The sequence below is a fragment of the Gossypium raimondii genome, chromosome 11 (assembly GCF_025698545.1).
Source record: "Gossypium raimondii isolate GPD5lz chromosome 11, ASM2569854v1, whole genome shotgun sequence".
Taxonomy (NCBI): domain Eukaryota; kingdom Viridiplantae; phylum Streptophyta; class Magnoliopsida; order Malvales; family Malvaceae; genus Gossypium; species Gossypium raimondii.
In genome coordinates, this window is record NC_068575.1 from 849,183 (window position 1) to 870,763 (window position 21,581).

General features: G+C 31.9%; 2 protein-coding genes across 2 annotated transcripts; one reads left to right on the forward strand and one right to left on the reverse strand.

Annotated features, from left to right (window-relative positions):
- Positions 1–5,963: 5,963 nt before the first annotated feature.
- LOC105761735 (uncharacterized) lies at positions 5,964–14,330 on the reverse strand. Its single transcript, XM_052624206.1, has 9 exons — positions 14,242–14,330; positions 12,615–12,659; positions 10,415–10,829; positions 10,291–10,338; positions 9,565–9,594; positions 8,787–9,045; positions 8,088–8,356; positions 7,677–7,706; positions 5,964–6,892 (listed from the first exon to the last, which is right to left on the reverse strand). The coding sequence occupies exons 3-9, from the start codon at positions 10,823–10,825 to the stop codon at positions 6,161–6,163; spliced, it is 1,779 nt and encodes a 592-aa protein (XP_052480166.1). The 5' UTR covers positions 10,826–10,829; positions 12,615–12,659; positions 14,242–14,330; the 3' UTR covers positions 5,964–6,160.
- Positions 14,331–16,252: 1,922 nt separating this feature from the next.
- LOC105761736 (cell division protein FtsZ homolog 2-2, chloroplastic) lies at positions 16,253–21,579 on the forward strand. The gene is made up of 8 exons (XM_012579631.2): positions 16,253–16,417; positions 16,750–17,460; positions 18,118–18,417; positions 19,115–19,205; positions 19,470–19,594; positions 19,944–20,036; positions 21,033–21,098; positions 21,168–21,579. The coding sequence occupies exons 2-8, from the start codon at positions 16,840–16,842 to the stop codon at positions 21,294–21,296; spliced, it is 1,425 nt and encodes a 474-aa protein (XP_012435085.1). The 5' UTR covers positions 16,253–16,417; positions 16,750–16,839; the 3' UTR covers positions 21,297–21,579.
- The last annotated feature ends 2 nt before the right edge of the window (positions 21,580–21,581 follow it).

Sequence of the window (21,581 nt, forward strand, 5' to 3'; positions counted from 1 at the left end):
TTTAGGTGAAAGGTTTATAAAGAACAACAAAATTACATAAAAAAACTAAATTACACAATGAATAAACGTTGAATGTGAGATTTTTCAAAACCAAGACTAAATTGACACGATGTATAAATATTGAGAGTTAAAATTGCTATTATGTCAATTTTAAACGTTGTAACCAAAAAGATAAAATTGAATAGGTGAATGACCATTTTGTAAATTTTCATAATTAGGTGATCAAAAAACGAAATTTACTAATAGTCGGGTGACAATGTTGTAAGTTTTTATAGTTGTCCTACAAAAAAGAACTACTAATAGTTGGATAACTACTAGTGTAGTTTACCTAATTTCAAAATTCAAAAAACACAGGACTAACCCATTTGAAAAGTCGAGAACTAAAATTGATGAAATTAAAGCATAGAAACTAAATCATAATGTTTACAAAGTACAAGGACTAATAACAGAGCTTTTACAAAGTCATAATTGGATAACTACTAGTTAGTCCAGATGTACAAATGATGTGGAAAAGAAAATGATATGTCCTTTTTTAATTGGACGGGACCATAAATGATTTGGTTAAAAATGTTTGTAAAATAATATCTCGAAGAAAAGAATGGCCTCATTTGTTTTAAGTTTTAGATAGGTAATATAGATAAAAATAATGTTTAGTTCAAATTTAATATAGCTTTGATTTTGACAAATGTTAACCATTTTAAAAAATCGATTAAACTCCCAAATTTAAAAATTAAAACCAATTTTAAAAATAATAGATAAAAACATTTATGCTGAAAAAGAAATCTAAAAAAATATTTGAAATATTCAAACAACAGATTTAAAACTGACAAAAAAAAATGAAATGAAAATTTGCTCAAGTAATTTAAAAGAAACCAGAATTAAGGTAAAATCATGAACTAGTAATGCAGTAGCACTCACTATCACAGAACTCAGATCAAACTCAGATCAAAAGAAATTATTGAGCTGAAACCTATCAAGAAAACACTGAAGAGTTTTCCGAACTCAGAACAAAAATAGTAAAAAACCGAGAAAGTCAACGCGTATATGGAACTTACAAAACTAGATGAAAACGAAAATTTCCTCGTGTAACTAAAGAAAAAGAAACCAGCGTTATTAAAGGAAACCTGTATATATATATATATATATATATGCAAAATCAAAGTAAGATATGATCATGAACTCACAAGAAGAGAACAGAAGAGAAGCGCGGCCTGTATCGAAGCGTTAAACCGGAAGAAATGAAGGCATCATTTGTGGTGTGAGTTCATTATAAAGAGAAAGAAAAAAAAAACTCTAGCTGGTTTTCATCGACAAATACTCAAGCTTGCTAGAGTGAGAATGAGTGTGGCTTAACCAGTTTAAATAACTGAAATAAATTTAACCAGACGATTTAAGCAATTAAGCTACTGTTTGGTGGTATTAAAATTTTAAGGATAAACTACGTAGAGTTGACCCAATTTTGGTTTTTTTCTTTTTTAGTTACCTCAACTATGAAAAATTATAAAATTGTCAACTAACTATTAGTAATTTATTTTTGGTCGCTCAACTATAAAAAGTTACAAAATAATCGTTCAACAATTAAATTTTATCTTTTTGGTCACTAGTTAGTAGGGGTGTAAACGAGAAACTGGTATTAGCAAGCTACTTGAGTTCGACTCAAAAAAAATTCAAACTCGATTTGGTAATTTTCGAACAGCTCAAGCTATTGATCAAACAGAATTTCAGCTTAATAATACTTTACTCAAATGACTCGTGAGCCTTATTGAACTTTTTATTTTTTTATATTATTAAATTATGTATATATTATTTCCCTTAATATATATTATTAACCTTAAGCTTAATTATTGAACAGATCTCAAGTTCGAGCTCAAGCATGAGTACGAAAACTGGTAATCAAGCTCGAGCTCAAGAAGCTCGATTATATCTTAAGCGGAGCTTAAGCTTAAAAATAGATGTTCAATCAAGCTTGAGCCGTGTATCGAGCTCCGAATTTCAAGTTGAGCTTGACAGTATTTGGACTCAGCTCAATTACATCATTACCAGTTAGCTAACGTAAAAATAGAAACACCCAAAAATACAATATGTCTGGGTGACAAAAAAGATAAAATTTAATAATTGAGTAATCATTTTGTAACTTTTCATAGTTGAGTGACAAAAAAGGGAAAAGAAAAACCATAGTTGGGTGATTACTAAAGTAGTTTACCCAAATTTCAAATTTCAAAAAGTACCGAGATTAAAATTGATCAATTGAAAATTTTAGGGACTAACCTGATCAAATTAAAGTAGAGTAAATTACACTCATAGTTATCCAATTATTACTAAATTTCTTTTTAGTCACTCAATTATGAAAAGTTGCATAATGATTACCCAACTATTAGTAAATTTCTTTTTTAATCACTAGCGAGCTAACAGTGACATCTTTTAAAATTGACATGACAATTTTAGCTCTTAACATTTATAAATTAAGTCAATTTAGTCTTGCTTTTAAAAATTTTAACGCTCAACGTTTACTCATTGTGCAATTTTATCCTTTTATAATAGTTATTTTTTTGTGATATTGAAGATTAATTTTAAAAGTACGAGAAAAGATGAAAATTATTGTCTTAGACTTTTGGGTGTTTCTATTTTGTATATTTTCAAACATATTTAGTTAATAAATTTGTTTTTTAACTTTTAGGTGAAAGGGTTACAAAGAACAACAAAACTACATAAAATAAAATAAAATAAAATAACTAAATTACACAATGAGTAAATGTTGAATGTGAGATTTTCAAAATCAAGACTAAATTGACACAATGTATAAATCTTGAGAGTTAAAATTGCTATTATGTCAATTTTAAACATTATCACCAAAAAGATAAAATTGAATAGGTGAATGACCATTTTGTAAATTTTTATAATTATGTGATAAAAAGAAACTTACTAATAGTCGATAACAATATTGTAACTTTTTATAGTTGTCGACAAAAAAAAACCACTAATAGTTGGATAACTATTAGTGTAGTTTACTTAATTTCAAAATTCAAAAAGCACGGGCTAACCCATTTGAAAAATCAAGAATTAAAATTGATGAAATTAAAGCATAGAGACTAAAGTCATAATTTTACAAAGTACAAGGACTAATAACATAAATTTTACAAAGTTATAGTTGGATAACTACTAGTTTAGTCCAAATGTACATATGATATGGAAAAAGAATGATGTGTCCTCTTTTAATTGAATGGAACCATGAATGATGTGATGAAAAAGTTCATAAAATAATTTCTCGAATAAAAATAAGAATGTTTAGTTCAAATCTAACATAGCTTTGATTTTAAAAATGTTAACCATTTAAAAAATTGATTAAACTTCCAAATTTAAAAATTAAAACCAATTTTGATAAAAACATTTATGTTAGAAAAAAATCTAAAAAAATTTTAAAATTTTATTTAAGCACTGAAAAACTAAATACATTTTCACATTCACGATGTATTTTTAATATATTTATATTATGGTAAGTTAAGTTGATTAACCGACTGAACTGATCAATTTAAATTTGATTCGGTTATATCGATTCTTTAACTCTAATTCAGTTGAGTCGAAATTTGTATATTATGACGGGTTAAGTTGGCTTAATAAAAAAAATTAATCGATTATTTCGGTTTCAATTTAGTGGGGTGGAGCGGGTTGATTGGTTTCAATCTCGATTTAATTGGTTTGTCGTTCGATATTTAAAATATATTTAGTTTTTAAATATATTACTGTATAAACACTAAACTCAACTCAAAAAATTTGGATTGATTAACTGGAAAAACCGACTAATTCAATATCAGTTCAGTTTGGTAATTTTTTTAATTAAAAACAAGGAACTGATTTTTTTTTCATTTTAAAGTTAATTAAATCGGTTCAAGAAAAAAAAAACTCATTAAACCAATTGCTCTGTCCAACTTCCAGCTTTCATCCATTGTTTCATGTTAGTCTTGTGTAGAGGTGTTCATGGGCCGGGCCCACAAAAAATTTTAGCCCGATTCCTAGGCCCGGGCCCAGCTCGAAATATGAGCCTAAAATTTTGCCCAGGCCCGACTTGAGAAAATTATAAGCCCGGCCCGGCCCATTTTTTAATAAAATACTAAAAAATTATTTTAAAATTTTAAAAAATTTAAAATATATATTTTAAAAAAATTTTAAAATTAAAAAAAATTTTAAAAATTTTAAAATTAAAAAAATTTTAAAAATAAATATATTTATTATATCGGGCCGGACCAGGCCGGCCCCGGGCCTAAAAAGTTGTGCCCGAGGCTCGGCCCGTTTTCCAAACGGGCCTCGTTTTTTTGCCCAAGCCCATATTTCGGGCCTATATTTTTACCTAAACCCTACCATATTTCGGGCGGGCCGTCGGGCCAAGCCGGGCCGCCCGGCCCATGAGCACCTCTAGTAATGGTCACAGGGTTGAGAAATGATTGGCAACCATTTGCTTATCATTCTTACGTACAAGACAAACGAATATTAAAGAACAACAATCAGGCAGTAAACTCAACTTTTGGTAGTGTGGTTGAATACGTAATTGAAAATAGGGATCAAGTCAGAAATTCTTTTAAAGATAGAAATTAAATTATAATTTTATGATAGAAAAATATAATTTTATTCTTTAAATAATTTATATTTTATAATTTTTAAAAGATTAAATAAAATGTTATTATTTTTAGGGAGATCAAAGTACAATTTCACTTATACTAATTTAAAATTTTAAAAGCTTTAAAAGACCTAAATTATATTATAAAAATCTCAATTTTCAGACTTCAATCTTTGGAGACAAGGATATTGTTATGGATTTATGGTGAAAATGAGTTGAAGAAAAATACATCAAATAGAGTAAAAGTATTAGGGTTGAAGGCAAAAAATTTTGTTAAGGGGCTGAAATTAAAATTTAATTTTTATGATAGTAAAAAAATAATTTTACTATTTGAATAGCCTATCAAATTTTTATCATTTTTAGGAGGACTAAAGTGCATTTTTATCTTTACTAATTTAAAATTTTAAAAAATTTAAAAGATATAAATGAAAAATTTTCTATTTGAAGGGAAGCTGAGCCTGACAGTCCTCTGGCTACACCTCTGACGAAGGTCTTTGTATTAGGAGTTAGATTGTATTTTGTCTCATTTACTAAAAAAATGAGTAAATTAATCAATATACGTTAGATCAAAGAGTAAATTAGTCATTTTGTTAAAAAATTCATTCATTTTTTATTGTTAAAAATTAGTCATTATACGTTAGTATGAGGTACACTTGGCACGCCATGTGTAATTGTGTGATTATTCCATCTGTTATGTTAGTTTTTAAGAATAGAAATGAATAATTTTTTTTATAAAAATGACTAATTTATTCATTTTTCGAGTAAAGATCACCGATATACATTTACCCCAAATAGCAATAGAGGTTTAGGAGTTAGTTGAAACTAGGATGGAAATTAGCTGAGAAATTGGAACTGAGCCATGGGGTTAATGACAGAAAAATCCAATGAGCTGAGGAAAGAAATTGTTAGTGCATATGTGGGGAATTAGCTATATTTTAGAGCTATCAATTACCCCAAAAGTCTCTCCATATTATGTAATGCAAATACCATGAATTGCATTATGGTACTCTCTATACTTAAAATTTCTGTTATTTTGTTGAACACTTCACCTGCACCATAAATTATGTGACAAAATATTTACCCATTGTGGGGTGACGAGCATCAAAGCCAGAACGCAAATGTTACAATCCAAGATCAAACATGCTATCAATACTTGGACATGATAAATTTTATAATCAACCATTCAAATTTTCTAACCTAAACCAGATAAAGGAAATAACACAAACATAAAACATACCAATTCATCAAAAATTCATATAGAAGACAACATTCCTGACACAATATAAACTCACTGAATTCGAATACCGAAACCATTCACTAAGTTCTTATAATAAAACCAATTATAGAAATATAACCATAAAAACCCCAAGTTCTTTAACTGAGTTCAAAATACCAAATATCAAAACATATGAGTTCAAATACCAAATACTAAAACGATTTACTGAGTTCAAAGACTAAAACCAAATATAGAAAAATAACCATACTAATTCACCGAGTTGAAATATCCAAACCATTCACCGAGTTTAAATACCAAATACCATATGAGCATCACACCCTTCCACTCGCAACCTTATGAACTGAACCATCCTCTCCATAAATCATTGAGTAAGCATAACAGGCAAGACAAATATTATTCAACATGTCATCAGCAAATTTCACTTCAAAATCCTGTTCCTTACCCATATTGAGCGTCGCGGCCCACTTTTTCAACTGGTTACAGCCGGAATCCTTAGGTGTACGCCAGTCTTCCATCTGTTTGATTGCGGCACAAACCAGAACTTCAATATTTTTATGGCCAAACTTAGTGAGTTTGAGGTAGTCTGGTGTTTCCCCATAGTGAGTTTCGTCCAATGCTTCTTGTAAGCCATGGAAGTGTGCAACTTCTACACTGTTGTTGTCTTTGTTAAAAAGTCCAGATTGCCAGGAACTATAATTACACTTCAACATCTCCCTAGCCAGCAAACGAATAGTAACATCATTCATTTCAGTACCTTGTACTCCAGCTTCTGAAATCCCATCTCTTTTGTTGCTTCCACTGAGCATTAAGTTCATCTGATTATCACTGTGCGACAATGGTGGTGTGTTTGTGTTGTATTGTGCTTCAGACGCCTCACTCCCACCCTGTTGAAGCATTCCACTAGTTATAGTGTTCCCCAATGGTATGCCATGGGGACCTTTGTCGATGCCACAAATTGGGATATCCATATCACCAAAAGTTGACGAACTTTCACGACAATCAGTTGGTGCAACGTCTTGCATACTTGGCACTGCAGAATAAAACTAAAACAACAGACATGGAAAAGTCAAAATTTCAAATTCCATTTACTACATTAATTGTCATGAAATTGTTGTGTATATGATTATATAGAAATCAACTGAGATTCAATGTGTGATTATGTACTTCGGAAAAAAACATGAAATTTTAGATTATTTACTAAACAACCATCCAATAAATTCAAATAATGGATTTGAGAAATAATTAAATTTATACTAGTGTGTAGAAAGCATACTTAAAACATAAATGTTAGTTTAAAATAACATACAATAAATAATAATAATAATAAGTAAAATAAATTGCGAGTAAATATTATTATTTTTATTGATTTAGCAGTAAAATTAATATTTTATTCATATTTTTGTTGTTTTTTAAAGTAAAAAATTAAAATACCCTCATACCTAGATCCAATTAACATAGTTGAAAATGGCTTTTCGCTAAGTCTAAGAAAAATTCTAGTACACGAGGAAAGACATTATACTTAAAATTTCAGAGAACAAAATGGAAAACAAGTTAAAATTTCAGAGATACGATAATATTAGTGCTACCTTTTCAAAACATGAATTTTGAAGTTTCAGTATTTCATATGTTGTGTATATGATTGTGTAAAAATCAACTGAGATTCAATGTGCAATTTTATACTTAAAAATATAAAACATATTATAGATTTGAGAAATAATTACATTTATATATTACACTATTTTCGTAATTCAAGTTTTTAAATGCTATTCGGAGAAATTGTTACCGTGCACCACCTACCAATATCATATATACACACATATACCATACCTTGTTTTTTGAAGTCTCCTCATTGTATCCCTGAAATTTAAGAGAAACATAAACAAACAATGAAGATGTAAAAAAAATGAGATATACAGATACAGAACAAATTAATCAGGAAAGAGATGCAATATTTTTCTTTCCAAGTTTACAACTTCAGTCATATATAGAATTTTCAAAGCTTAGAAAGTAACACAGTATCGTTTTCAATGCAAACAACCATGGGAGAGAATACCAAAACATTAGGTTTTATGGTCTAATCTTACTGAAATCCATGTCACTTGAACACTTCATTTTGCTTGAAGCGTCAGTGTTCGATACATGTTTGAACATTGGTTTAGAATATGACCATTTGACGTTTCTCGAAATATATGAAAAATTTAGAAAAATAATTGAACATATCAAGGTTTGAGGTTTCACCCAAATAAGCTCTTCCGAATTATCTTGTCCCAAATTTGATGATTCACCGGTTACCTGGGGCCGGCACTGTTTCTTGATGCCTTTTCCTTTAGCTTTCTGATTTCTTTTCTTTCCTCCGGTCAACATCGAGCTTGAGCAATTCACTTGTATATCATCGGGTGGCAACGGTTGTCCATTAGCACCATTTGGTGCTCCAGGTGTAGGTATCATAATGATATCCCCATTGTCGCGGTGAGCAGACCAATTCGGTTCCACCATCTTGAACGGATCTGAAAATGTTAACTCAAATCAAATTTCTGAATCTAAAACAATCTAAGTTTTTCCTAATGACAAGCAAGCAAGTGTGAGAATCTAAAACAAGCTAGCCAAAAGCCAAAGGAAAATGTGATTTAAGCAGGGAGGTAAGGAGAGAAACAAACTATTGATTTTCTTAATAGAGATAAAGAGTAAGAAGCTGTATAAGATAGCTGATCTATGTCTAGCCTTCAAAAACTGAATTTCAGAAAATAATTTATGTAACCAGTCCAACAATTAAGAATGCCCCATAACAAAAATTTTAGAAGGTATTCAAGCATGCTATTAACACTCAGCATAGCAGTTACATATGAGAATTTATAAACATTACGCTGTAACTTCTCCCGAATCAGCAAACTTCTGCAGTGTTGATCAATAGGAATAAAACATTATTAATTTCAGTACCTTTCCCCATCTCCCCATCACTGTGCGACAATGGTGGTGCGTTCTTGTTGTATTGTGCTTCAGACGCCTCACTCCCACCCTGTTGAAGGGTTCCATTGGTAATAGTGTTCCCCAATGGTATGCCATGGAGACCTTTGTCGTTCTCATAAATTTGGAAATCCAAATCACTAGAAGTAGGTGGTAATGCTGCACTAGATGGCAAACGTGCATGATCATAAGTTGCAGCAACTTCTTTCATACATGGCACTGCAGAATAAAGCTAAAACAGCAAATATGGAAAACAAATCAAAATTTCAAAGATATGATTATGTAGAAGTCAACTAAGATTCAATGTGTGATTATGTACATGAAAAATAAAAAAGAAATATGAAATTTTAAATTCATTACTAAACAACCATTCTATAAATTCATATTATAGATTTGAGAAATAATTAAATTTATACTTTGTGTGTAGAAACTCCTTACTTAAAACACAAATGTTAGTTTAAAATAATATACAATAAATAACAAAACATGTAGATATTAAAATGGAAAAAGTAAATTAATTTGTGAGTAAATATTATTGGTTTTTATTAATTTAGTGGTAAAATTAATATTTTATTGATTCTAATAGCATAGGATCAAATCCAACCACATTCATATATTTTGTTGTTTTTTGAAGTAAAAAATTAAAATATTCTCGAATAATATTACTTATTTTAATTACAAAACACATTTCCGTAATTTCTCTATTTGAGTAGTATCATATATATATATATATACACACACATATATGTACCTCTTTTTCTAGAGTCTCCGTGCTGAATTCCTGAAATTTAAGAAAAATATAAACAAATGATCAAAGATGTAAACAAGGGCAAGTCTAAGAATGACTTCAGACATTAAGACTTGAAAAACAAAGAGGAAAAGAAATATGCATTTTGTTTCCTTAAAAAATGTAAACAAGGGCAAGTCTAAGAAATATTGTTTTCAATGCAAACGGCCAAAGGATAGATTCCTAAAAATTAGGTTTTACTGGCTCCAGCTCTTCATTTTGCTTTTAAGTGTTCATGTTTGACATATGTTTGGACTGGCCTTTTGAGGTTTCTTGAAATACATGAAAAACTTATTGAAAGTTGAACTTATTCGTGTTAGACATGTACCCACACCCGACACTCATATCTAAATCCAACTAACATAGTTGAAAATGGGCTTTTCGCTAGGTCTAAGAAAAAGTCTAGTGCATGAGAAAAGACATTATATTGTGATTTATAAATGAGTAATGCACCGACACATATTTGAATATAATTATGCATATACCACCTAAGCTTCTTCCAAAATTGAGAAAACTTAAAAAGGTTTAAAATACTTGTGTTGGACACAACCAGAAACCGGTATCTGAAAATGGCTTTTTGCTATGTCTAAAAGCAAGTGTTTATTATGACAGACATTGTAATTATAATAATGTAATTTGCAAATGAGAAATGTTTAGTTGCTTGATATCAATGATAAGAAATCTGCGTACCTCATTATTAAGGAAGATTCCATCAAGCTTTTTTGTTTTTTCACGGACCTGAAAAACCGAGTTAGATTAGAGATTTATATCAAGAAATCAAACTTAGTAATTAGATTAGTAAGAGTTGGCGTACCTCTGATTGTTGTTGGCGTACCTCTGATTGTTGCTGGCGTACCTCTGATAGTTGTTGTTTGCATTCCTCCAAGTCCATTTCTACTTGGAGCAGTTTCTGCCTAGCCTCTGGTTCTGGCAAACTCCGGATAATTTTGATGTCTTCCTTTATAATTTTGAGTTTAGATTCCCTTGACTTTAGCTTTTCAATTTGCTCAGGCAAGTCATTAGCTTCTAGAAGCACCCTCGTAAGAGACCGTATGGCTTCTAATTGTCTCAAGGCTCGATTCTTTAAAAGATTCACACCATACCTCACATTTTCCACCTCCAACATATTAACCTTTCTATTCTTGCCCCTATCCATACCAGAAAGCCAACTGTTGCTGAGGCTGAGAGGAAAATCTTTTAAAATGTTAGTAAAAACTGTCAACATAAACCTGCATTAAAAGGAAACCATACAAAATCAAAGAAATTAGTGATTCAGTAGCACTCACTCCTACAGAATTCAGATCAGAAGAAATCATTGAACCAAAAACAGTAAAAAAGCACAAACTAGCTTTTCCAATTCAGAACAAAAATATCCAAACAACAGACATAAAACTGACAAAAAAGAAATGAAATTTTGGATCAAGCAATTAAAGAAACCTGCATTAAAAGGGAAACTCTACAAAATCAAAGTAATCAGTGATTCAATAGCACTGATTGGTACAGAACTCAGACCAGAAGAAATCTTTGAACTGAAAACAGTAAAAAAGAACTAACTAGTTTTCCCAATTCAAAACAAAAATATTCAAACAACAGATATAAAACTGACAAAAAGAAAAAAGAAATGAAATTTTGCTCAAGTAATTAAAGAGAAAACAGTATGCAAAATCAAACCAAGATACGATCATCGATTAGTAATTCAGTAGTACTCACTAGTACAGAACGCAGATCAAAAGAAATTTTTGAGCTGAAACCTATCAAAAACACTAACGAGTTTTCCGAACTCAGAACAATAATAGAAAAAACCGACAATTTCCTCATGTAACTAAAGAAAAAGAAACCAGCATTATTGAAGGAACTTATATATATATACGCAAAATCAAAGTAAGATATAATCATGAACTCACAAGTAGAAAATAGAAGAGAAGCCTCGTTTGTATCGAAGCGTTAAGCCGCAAGAAATGAAGGAATGATCTGTTGTGAGAGGTCATATAAAGAAGAAAAAAGCTCGAGCTGATTTCCATCGACAAATGCTCGAGCTTGAGCGAGTGTGGCTGAACCAGTAAAGAAAATTAAATTTAACCAGACGATTTAAACTAATGTTTGGTCAGGTTAAAATTTTAAGGATGAATTGCGTAGAGGTGACCCTGATTTTTTCTTTCTTTTTTATCACCTCTATGAAAAATTATAAAATTGCTTCGTAATTATTAATATTTTTTCATTCAAATTTATCTTTTTGGTTATCAGTTGATAGGATTGTAAATGAATCATTAATGTTTGTAAGCTATTCGAGTTCAACTCAAACAAAATTCAAACTAGAGGTGCTCATGGGCCGGGCTGGGTTCGAGTCTAGGCCCAAAAAAAAATTTTAACCTGATTACTAGGCTTAGCCCAGGCCCGGCCCGAAATATGAGCCTAAAATTTTTCCCAGGCTCGGCCCGTGGAAAAAATATGAAGCCCGGGCCCAGCCCGGCTCTTTTTTTTAAAGGTGCAGTATTTATAACAGTATATTACATTAAAAATTAAGGTGCAGTATTTATAACAGTATATTTGTAACAGTATATTAAAACATTATATTAAAACAGTATATTTATAACAGTATATTTATAACATTATATTAAAACAGTATATTACAAATTAATTATTTAGTTAATAACATTATAAAAATATAAGCACCAATTTATGTTAAAAATAAAGTATAGAAACTAAAATTTAATCATTTTGTTAAAAGGATATAAAGATTAAAGTTTAGTTGTAACTTGTAAGCATAATAGAGGATAAAATGATATTCGACCATTTTCATATAAAATAAATACATATTACATAATTGTATGATACCAAACTCATATATTGCACGAGATAATAAACTAGTTATTTAACTATGCTAGCCTTGTGATACAAGATCAAACTTGTCACATGTCTTTAAATAATACTAAAAGAACACGCAAAATTCAAATGAAAAGTCGCTAAGGTTGATTGTTTTGAAGGAAAGGGTGTGAGATAGTGATAGTAGCAACCTGCCCAGGCCTGCTGTTTTTTCTGCCTCACTAAATAGCTTGTTTCTGCAATAAAACAAAGCAAACACAAAAAAAAAAAAGAAAAAAAAAGAGAGATTAAATGAAGAAACTAAGCTTCTGATCTCAATGTCAAGAGAGAGACTGGTGTTTTTTCTCATACTTGACAAAATCAAACTGTATTATAATTTCATACTTGATTTCAATACAATAAATTATACATGTACATATATACATATTCGAAACTAACATATACATATATCAATTCATACTAGAGCATGGGGTGTTGGCAATTGAAAACAATGGAGCATCTTATATTAATGTGAAGAGATGAATCGAAGACCCTCAAGAGTAAATTTTTAAGCAAAGTCAGAATAATTTTTTATTAATAAATAATTTTAAGCAAATCACAGAGCTCAAGAACCAAAATATAAAACATATGTCAAACCAAAACAGATTACTAAAAAGACCCTCAATTTCTTAGACATGGTCAAACTAATACAACTACTATATAATATTGTTATACTTCTTTACAATATGCCTCTTGCCTGTCTAATTACATATGGATGTTGTCATAACATACAGCAGTGTTAAATCAGGCGGAAATTGAATTTTAAGCATTTCTCTCTTTGTCCTTCAAAGGTACCAACCAAAACCAAAATTGATCAAGATGACATGAGTCATGATTTCCAACATCAGTTCATGTTCTACATGCCCATGTATATCCTTACATAATACTAGACCCACTACAGCATGTATAAATAACCCACTTTATCAAACTAATGAAAACAACCGTAAAAGAAAGAAAAAAACAAAAACATCATATTCCAATTCGTTTGAGATTTTCCATTCATTGTTACTGGTTCGTCATAGCTTAAACACTGACAATTTCGATGGCCTTAAACTCATTTTCTCAATCTCATTTTGTGTTGATACCATTTATGTGCCAGGGACACCTTCAAGCCATAAATATGGCAACATTCCAATGTCATTGGTGTCGACACTAAAGATAAATTCAAGCCATATATCTTTGACCTTTTATAAGATATATAATTGTTTTCAATGCAGCAAATAGCCAGTTGCTTTTCTCCCACTAATTCAAGCCGTATATCTTTGACCTTTTATAAGATATATAACTGTTTTCAATGCAGCAAATAGTCAGTTGCTTTTCTCCCACTGATCTGTTCAATATCTTCGATTCATCTCTTCACATTAATATAAGATGCTCCATTGTTTTCAATTGCCAACACCCCATGCTCCATTTCTCTTCTCCTTCTCCTCCATCCATTATTTTAGAACTAATTCGCATATCTTATTCTCTCTGTTATATCACTCCATTTTAAAATGGTTGCTTTTATGCATTAAGATGATAACCAAAGTTGAATTATAACGAGCAAGTGCCACAGATGATTCGAGAACACAATCAAAATCAAAATCCCCCCCGGATATGTAAAGTGTAAACACAATCAAAATCACCCCAAGATTTAGTGTCTCAAAATCAAAATCAGAACACCATTAACAGCAAAAATCAAAATCACAACCAACATCAAAAAGTAAAAAAGGGAGAAGACGTTAAAAAATTAGGAAACCGTTAACAGGAAATAGGGTTAACACTTAACAGATAACTCACCTTTGAAGACATTGAAGGCTAGATTCGCTGAAAGCACAGTTAGAGCGGAGGTGGAGTCGTGGAGGACCGGTCACCGGAGGTGGAATGGTGGGTCAGGCGAGGTGGGTTTCCGATTTGGGGGAAAAAAAGGGAAGGGAAGGCGTAGGGATTTATCAGAGACAGATAAAAAAGGGAAGGGAAGGGCGTCGAGGAACTGGGGAGGAGAATTGGGAAATGTTAATCTAATAATAAATTTTAAAAATAAAAAATATATATTATTTAGATCCAGGCCGGGCCCAGGCCAAAAAAAATTTACCCGAGGCTCGACCCGTTTTCTAAACGGGCTTATTTTTTTGCCCGAGCCCATATTTCGGGCCTATATTTTTACCCAAACCCTCCTAAATTTCGGGCGAGCCGGGCCGCCCAACCCATGAGCACCTCTAATTCAAACTCAATTCGATAATTTTCGAGCAGCTCGAGCTATCAATTAAATTGAATTCGAGTTTAGTAATACTCAACTCGAATGACTTATGAGCCTTATCAAGCTTTTTGTATTTTTATATTATTATATTATGTATATATACTTTGCCATTAATATATATTATTAACCTTAAGCTTAATTATTGAATCGAGCTCAAGTTCAAGTTCAAGTATGAGTACAAAAATTGGTAATCGAGCTTGAGCTCAATTATATCTTGAGTCAAGATCAAGTTCAAAAATAGATGTTCAATCCAGTTCGAGTCGAGTATCGAGCTCCAAATTTCAAGTTGAGCTCGAGCTTGACAATACTGGGGCTCAACTCAATTACCCGTTGGCTAATGTAGAACTGAAAACACCCAAAAATACAATATAGTTGGGTGACAAAAAAAAGTTGAGTGATTATTTTGTAATTTCTTATAGTTCGGTGACAAAAAGAAATCATAGTAAAGGGACTACTAATGTAGTTTACCCAAATTTTAAAAATAAAAAAAATACCATAATTAAAATTGATCAACTGAAAATTTTGGAATAAAAATTGATCAAATTATAATTGAGTAAACTACACTAGTAGTCATCCAATTATTAGTAAATTTCTTTTTAGTCATGTAATTATGAAAATTACAAAATAATTATTCAATTATTAGTAAATTACTTTTTATCTTCAACAAGCTACCTGTGGCATCTTTTAAAATTGGCATAACAACTTTAACTCTCAATATTTATAAATTAAGTTAATTTAGTATTGGTTCTAAAGAATTTCTTGCTCAACATTTACTCATTGTGTAATTTTATCCTTTTTCTATAGTTTTTTTATATTGAAGATTAATTTTAAAAATTGAGAAAAGGTGAAAACTATTATCTTTCACTTTTGGGTGTTTCCATTTTTGTATTTTTCAATAAATTTAGTTGATAAATTTATTTATTTTAGTTGTTTAGGTTAAAGGGTAATAAAGAAAAGTAAAATTGTAAAAAAAAAGAAAAAAAAGAAGAAGACTAAATTACACAGTAAATGTTGAAGGTTAAATTTTTTAAAATGAAGACTAAATTGACACAATGTATAAATATTTACGATTAAATTACTATTATGTCAATTTTAAAAGTTGCTACTAGTCAAAATGTCAAATTGTGACAAAAAATAACTAAATTTGAATAGATTGATGATCATTTTGTAACTTTTTATAATTACGTGATAAAAAGAAATAATTAGGTGAACATGTTGTAGCTTTTTCAAGTTATATGACCAAAAAATACTAATTGTTGGATAACTACTACTGTAGTTTACGCAATTTCATAATTCAAAAGTCAAGGATTAAAATTGATGAAATTAAAGCATAGAGACTAAAGTCATTATTTTTACAAAGTACAAGGACTAATAACATAATTTAACCAAAAATTTAAAGGGCGAGAAATTCACACCCAGGCTTAAACCCTGGTACTATTCATAAATCTCATAAATTCAGCTCTTGAGTTTCTTTTTTATTTTCCGAAATACCACTTTATTTATTTTTATTTTTTTACTTTATTTATTTTTATCAACTACAACCTGACAAAGGAATTTCACCTAGCTAAAGCCAAAAAGAGCTTCAATTTAAGCCCTGAAATATAAAAATTACAAAATAAAATATATAAATATAAAAGAAAAACCCCTTTCCCCTTTCTCCCATTTCCAGTGGTAACTTCGTTTTTTCTATTATCTTGGACTTTGCATCTCTTTCAGGTATTTTCCTTTTCTTTCCCTCTTGCTCTTTTAAGACCCAGATTCCATTTTCTTTTTCTAATTTCTATTTGCATTTCATGTAATTAATACATTTTTTTTAATTTTTTTGTTCTGGGTTTTAGCTGCAATTTTTTGAAAGCTCTTTTTACTCTTCAATTAGAGAAGTATAGCCGTTTTAGAATTTATCTTTGGGTTTGAGGTTTATTTTTTTATTTTAATTTTGTAGTTTTAAGCTGATACTGCAAAGTGAGTTACAGTTTGAGCTAATGGGTCTTTTTTTATTATGAATCTTTTTGAATATAGTTGTTTATTTTATTCTATGTTTTATGCAGGCACTGAAAGAGGACTTGGCCGTGGAAAATTGAACTTCAAGCTATTTAGGAGTCTTTAAATTTTCTAGTTTGTGTCATAGTGCTGGGAAAATGGCGAATGCTATATCGATATCGCCATATTTTAGACCTTCAGATACTAGATCAATGGGGGTACTTAATGTTCTTGGTGGGAGAGTATTAATGGAGAATCCTTTAGGGAAACTTAGGTGCAGGTCTTCAAGTCCGAGCCAAAGGTCTAATATGCCTCATTTTAGATGTTCCAACAACTCCCATAGCGTTAGTCCGTATCAAAATAAGGACCCTTTTCTGAATATGCACCCAGAAGTTTCGATGCTTAGAGGTGAAGGGAATCCTATAGTAACAAACCCGAGAAAGGATAGCTCCAGTCCCGAGAGCTTAGGGGGCATGACGGGTTCAAGTAATTATAGTGAAGCTAAGATCAAAGTCATTGGTGTCGGAGGCGGTGGGTCAAATGCTGTTAACCGTATGATAGAGAGTGCGTTGAAGGGTGTAGAGTTCTGGATTGTTAACACTGATATTCAAGCTATGAAATTGTCACCTGTCTTTCCTGAGCACCGTTTGCAAATTGGTCAGGAGCTAACTCGGGGTCTTGGTGCCGGTGGAAACCCAGAGATTGGTATGAATGCTGCCAAAGAAAGCAAGGAGTCAATAGAAGCGGCTCTTTATGGTGCTGATATGGTTTTTGTTACTGTAAGTCTGCATCCTTATTATTTAGTTAGAATTTTAATTATTACTTGTACTGTTACAGTCTGATGTCATGAGTGATTTCAATTTAAAATTACCTCTGCTTTTAGGCTTTTAAAGAACTTACTATGAACTAGACCCCTCTATGAAACTAGTCAAGAATATATGTCAATGAAAATGTTTCAAGCTTCTTATTTATGGTGAATATTCATTGATCATATGGTAAATAAAACTAATCTTGCTACTTATACGCGATTTCTTGTCTCATGGAACTTATTCAATTGACTGAATTCGAAATGAAAGTCATGTCTTATCTCTGCAACTGCAAACTGTTATTACATGCTAAGCTTCGGATGTATGTTTGTAGCCATTTAAGTTAGCATTGTTATATCTAATCATACAATTTCCTGGAGTTTGATTCGTCTCGTATTTTGATGGTTCATGAACTAATTTAATCATGATTCATTCTTGCTCCTGATACTTTCATTCTTTAAATTGCCATTAGAAAAACCTTTTGTTCTGGTACTATTGCATGTGCCGTTTTCATAGATTGATATTTGCTGAGCTAAAAATTATGATGAACACATAACATCTTGTTGTTCTTTTGTCTTCTAGTGTCTTTCTTTAACAGTTTTACTTAGGACTTAAAGCTTGCATTTGCAGGCCGGAATGGGCGGAGGGACTGGAACTGGTGGAGCTCCCATAATTGCAGGGGTGGCAAAGTCCATGGGTATATTAACTATTGGTATTGTCACTACCCCTTTTTCTTTCGAGGGAAGAAGGAGGGCCGTTCAAGCACAGGAAGGCATTGCAGCTCTGAGAGAAAACGTTGACACACTAATTGTTATCCCAAACGACAAGTTGTTGACTGCAGTTTCACCGTCTACTCCAGTAACAGAAGCATTTAATCTGGCTGATGATATTCTTCGTCAAGGTGTTCGTGGAATTTCCGATATAATTACGGTATGGAATGCTTCAAGAAACTATTAAAAACCTCCTAATCTAACTATATAGTTTCGTGATAGAGATGAAACCCAAATTTTTAGATGAAAGCAACATAAATGTAATGCCATTTCTTCCTTTCTTCTCACATAGTGCTTAAAAATCAAGACTGTCCTTCCATTTTTATTGATGATCATATAGGAACGTTCTTATGATATATTACAATCAATTGGTGGAAAATTAGTGCACCTCCAAATTTGGGGCTAAATTTGTTTTAATTTAGTTACTGCCCTAGTTTATTAGATGGCGAGGAAGAATTAGTAGTTTGGTGCTGATTTTTCCATAGGCTTTGGGGGGTTATACTTGTGGTGTGCAAATTTTGATGAAATATCTCGCGCTTCTTTTTTCCAGTAAATAATTACTATGATTCGTTATCAAGCTCTTTATTCTAAGGTTACCGATATCTTCCGGTGTCTATATGTTATCACAACACAGCGGTAGTAAGTGTCTTTGTGTGTTATTTACTCATTGGTAATGCTAAATGTATCGATTCCCATGTTCTAGAATGGAATCTCGGAGCCTGTAAAGTTCAGTATATCAGCATTACTATCCATTCATATCTGTGATGTTGTGGACAGTAAATAACTTGAAGCATTATGAGCTCTGGGGGCGACCATACTTCTGCACTTTAATTTGGTTATGTGTTTCCTTATTGCAGATTCCAGGGCTAGTCAATGTGGATTTTGCAGACGTGCGAACTATAATGGCAAACGCTGGTTCTTCATTAATGGGGATCGGAACTGCAACTGGTAATCAAAGAGACATTAGCATTTATATTTGAGGCTTTGACTTGGAACGCATAAAGTTTCTACCTCATTTTTTTTATCCAACAGAAATAGAAATGATTGCAGTCTGTCTATTTTCTTTCCTTATATTGGAATTAAATATTGATGTTTTTTCTCGAAATAAAGAAATTTATGCATGTCATATGGGCTTTGATATCTTCTCATTGTTGAGAACTTGGTTCTGAAATGGTTATTATGTTCTAATTTTTTTTTTTTTCTGATTTTCAGGGAAAACACGGGCAAGAGATGCTGCGCTAAATGCTATCCAGTCGCCTTTGTTAGATCTTGGTATAGAAAGGGCTACTGGAATTGTTTGGAACATAACTGGTGGAAGTGATTTAACCTTGTTTGAGGTAACACGCCATCTCCACTCTTTTAGTGTGTCTGTGTTTTCTTGCGGAGACTTTATATTTTATCTTGATATTGAGCGCAAAATTGTTGATTATTCGTAAATGGAGCACTTCCCTGCAGGAGAAGAGTTATTGAAGCCTGAGCGGCCCTACCATATCTGATATGTGCATTCTTGAGTAACAGACAAGTGAATAATTGGAAATAATATAGTAATGAATACTACTTTGTCATTGAAATGTTATACATAGGAGACCTTGATTATATTGACTGCTCCGCTAGTGTTCGAGCATGCCTTCATGTTTTATTTCTCTTTTTGATATGCATGATTTGACATCTGATATTTTTCTGTAGGTAAATACTGCAGCTGAGGTTATATATGATCTAGTGGATCCAACTGCCAATTTAATATTTGGAGCTGTGATCGATCCGTCAATTAGTGGCCAAGTAAGTTAGTTTTTGTTCTAACGTTCTCGTGCCAAAGTTTAGACTCACAGTCATCCGCATACCCCTTATCCAAGGATATTTGAACCAGACCGGACCGTTGGACTGGAAACCGGCTGGGGTACCGGTCCAGAGAAGGGCATTGAACTGGTTGGACCTAGAACCGGTACGGACCGGTTGAACCATTGGTTTTTTTGAATTTTTAATAATTTTTTAATAGAACCAGTCAGAGCAATGAACTGGTGGCCTGACCGGTTCGATCAACAGTCCAGTTCTAAAAACATTGCCCTTATCTCGATTACCATACTTTTAGTAGGCCGGCTATTTAACTGTAGTTTTAATCAACCATGTATTATAACATTCTATGGATCATATATTCTGAAAAGTAGGATTAATACCTTCAATAGATGGACTTTATAAATGAACTTTACTATCTAGGCTACATGTTGGTCCGATAAGAGATGCTTTTGTGTTTACATCGGTGGATGGTTCTCCTGTATCAAATTTGTGGTATGAGATAAGCATCTCAGCTTTGTCTAGCAATGAGATTGGCGACGGGATCGTGTCTCTGCTTCCTATAGGCTTATTTTTGTTGTTCTCGAGTTCTTGGTATGGATAAAAATATGCCTATGTAGAATTAGGTCGAATTTAGATGAAGAATTCACATTGGCATTAATGATAACTTTTGAATTGATGATAAAAGCTTATGTTACTCAGATTCGGATGTGAGTCTTCGGTAAGGGTATGTATTTGATATAACATGCTCATTTTTTAATAAATTATTCCATATATTTAAAGAATCAAACTCCCATTCCCATGTCTGAATATACGTAGGATATGGTTATTCGATACATATACTTTTACGGAGAATGAAGTCATTGCGATATAGCTGAAAGCCATATAGACCAGTCTTCTCTGTTGTATTTTTTCATTCACCAAAGTTCATGGTCCTCAATATGAAACATTAATTTGATGAAATCAATTTTGATCTTTATATAGGTAAGTATAACCCTAATTGCGACAGGATTTAAACGGCAAGAAGAAACCGAAGGAAGGCACCTTCAGGTATCGCCTCAACTATCTCTTCCTCTCTCATTCATACACGATTTATACCAAATTCCGTTAAAAATGCAGGCAGGTCAGCTAGCACAGGGAGATACCGGTCTTGGAATCAATCGGCGACCTTCTTTCAATGAAGGCAGTTCATTCGACATCCCGGAGTTCTTGAAGAAGAAAGGACGTTCACGCTATCCGAGAGCTTAAATACTTCTCTGCATAGCGTTTCGGTTCCTGCTTGGTTCCCTTGTGGTTCTCTTTTCCGTTTCTTCCGTTCCGGGCTATTAACGTGTACAGAATATAGCATGTTAGTAGTTGGTTCCATAACAACTATCTTTGTTTTCTTTCAATAAGTTGGGAGTAAAATTTCTTGAAGTTTAGGTTAGTGAATGCTTTTTAAGTAACATGTTTGAATAAAACCTAAAGTAGCTTTGTATAGAGTGAAAATTTGATGAAAAAAGCGAAGATGAGATTATTCAGTGTGATTTAATC

Coding starts and splice junctions, on each gene's coding strand:
- LOC105761736 (XM_012579631.2), top strand. CDS start 16,840: ATGGCGAATGCTATATCGATATCGCCATATTTTAGACCTTCAGATACT. Junction 19,206..19,469: donor GGGGATCGGAACTGCAACTG/GTAATCAAAGAG, acceptor TCTGATTTTCAG/GGAAAACACGGGCAAGAGAT. Junction 20,037..21,032: donor ATCCGTCAATTAGTGGCCAA/GTAAGTTAGTTT, acceptor ATCTTTATATAG/GTAAGTATAACCCTAATTGC.
- LOC105761735 (XM_052624206.1), bottom strand. CDS start 10,825: ATGTTGACAGTTTTTACTAACATTTTAAAAGATTTTCCTCTCAGCCTC. Junction 10,339..10,414: donor TACGCCAACAACAATCAGAG/GTACGCCAACTC, acceptor TCGGTTTTTCAG/GTCCGTGAAAAAACAAAAAA. Junction 6,893..7,676: donor AGGAGACTTCAAAAAACAAG/GTATGGTATATG, acceptor CTGTTGTTTTAG/TTTTATTCTGCAGTGCCAAG.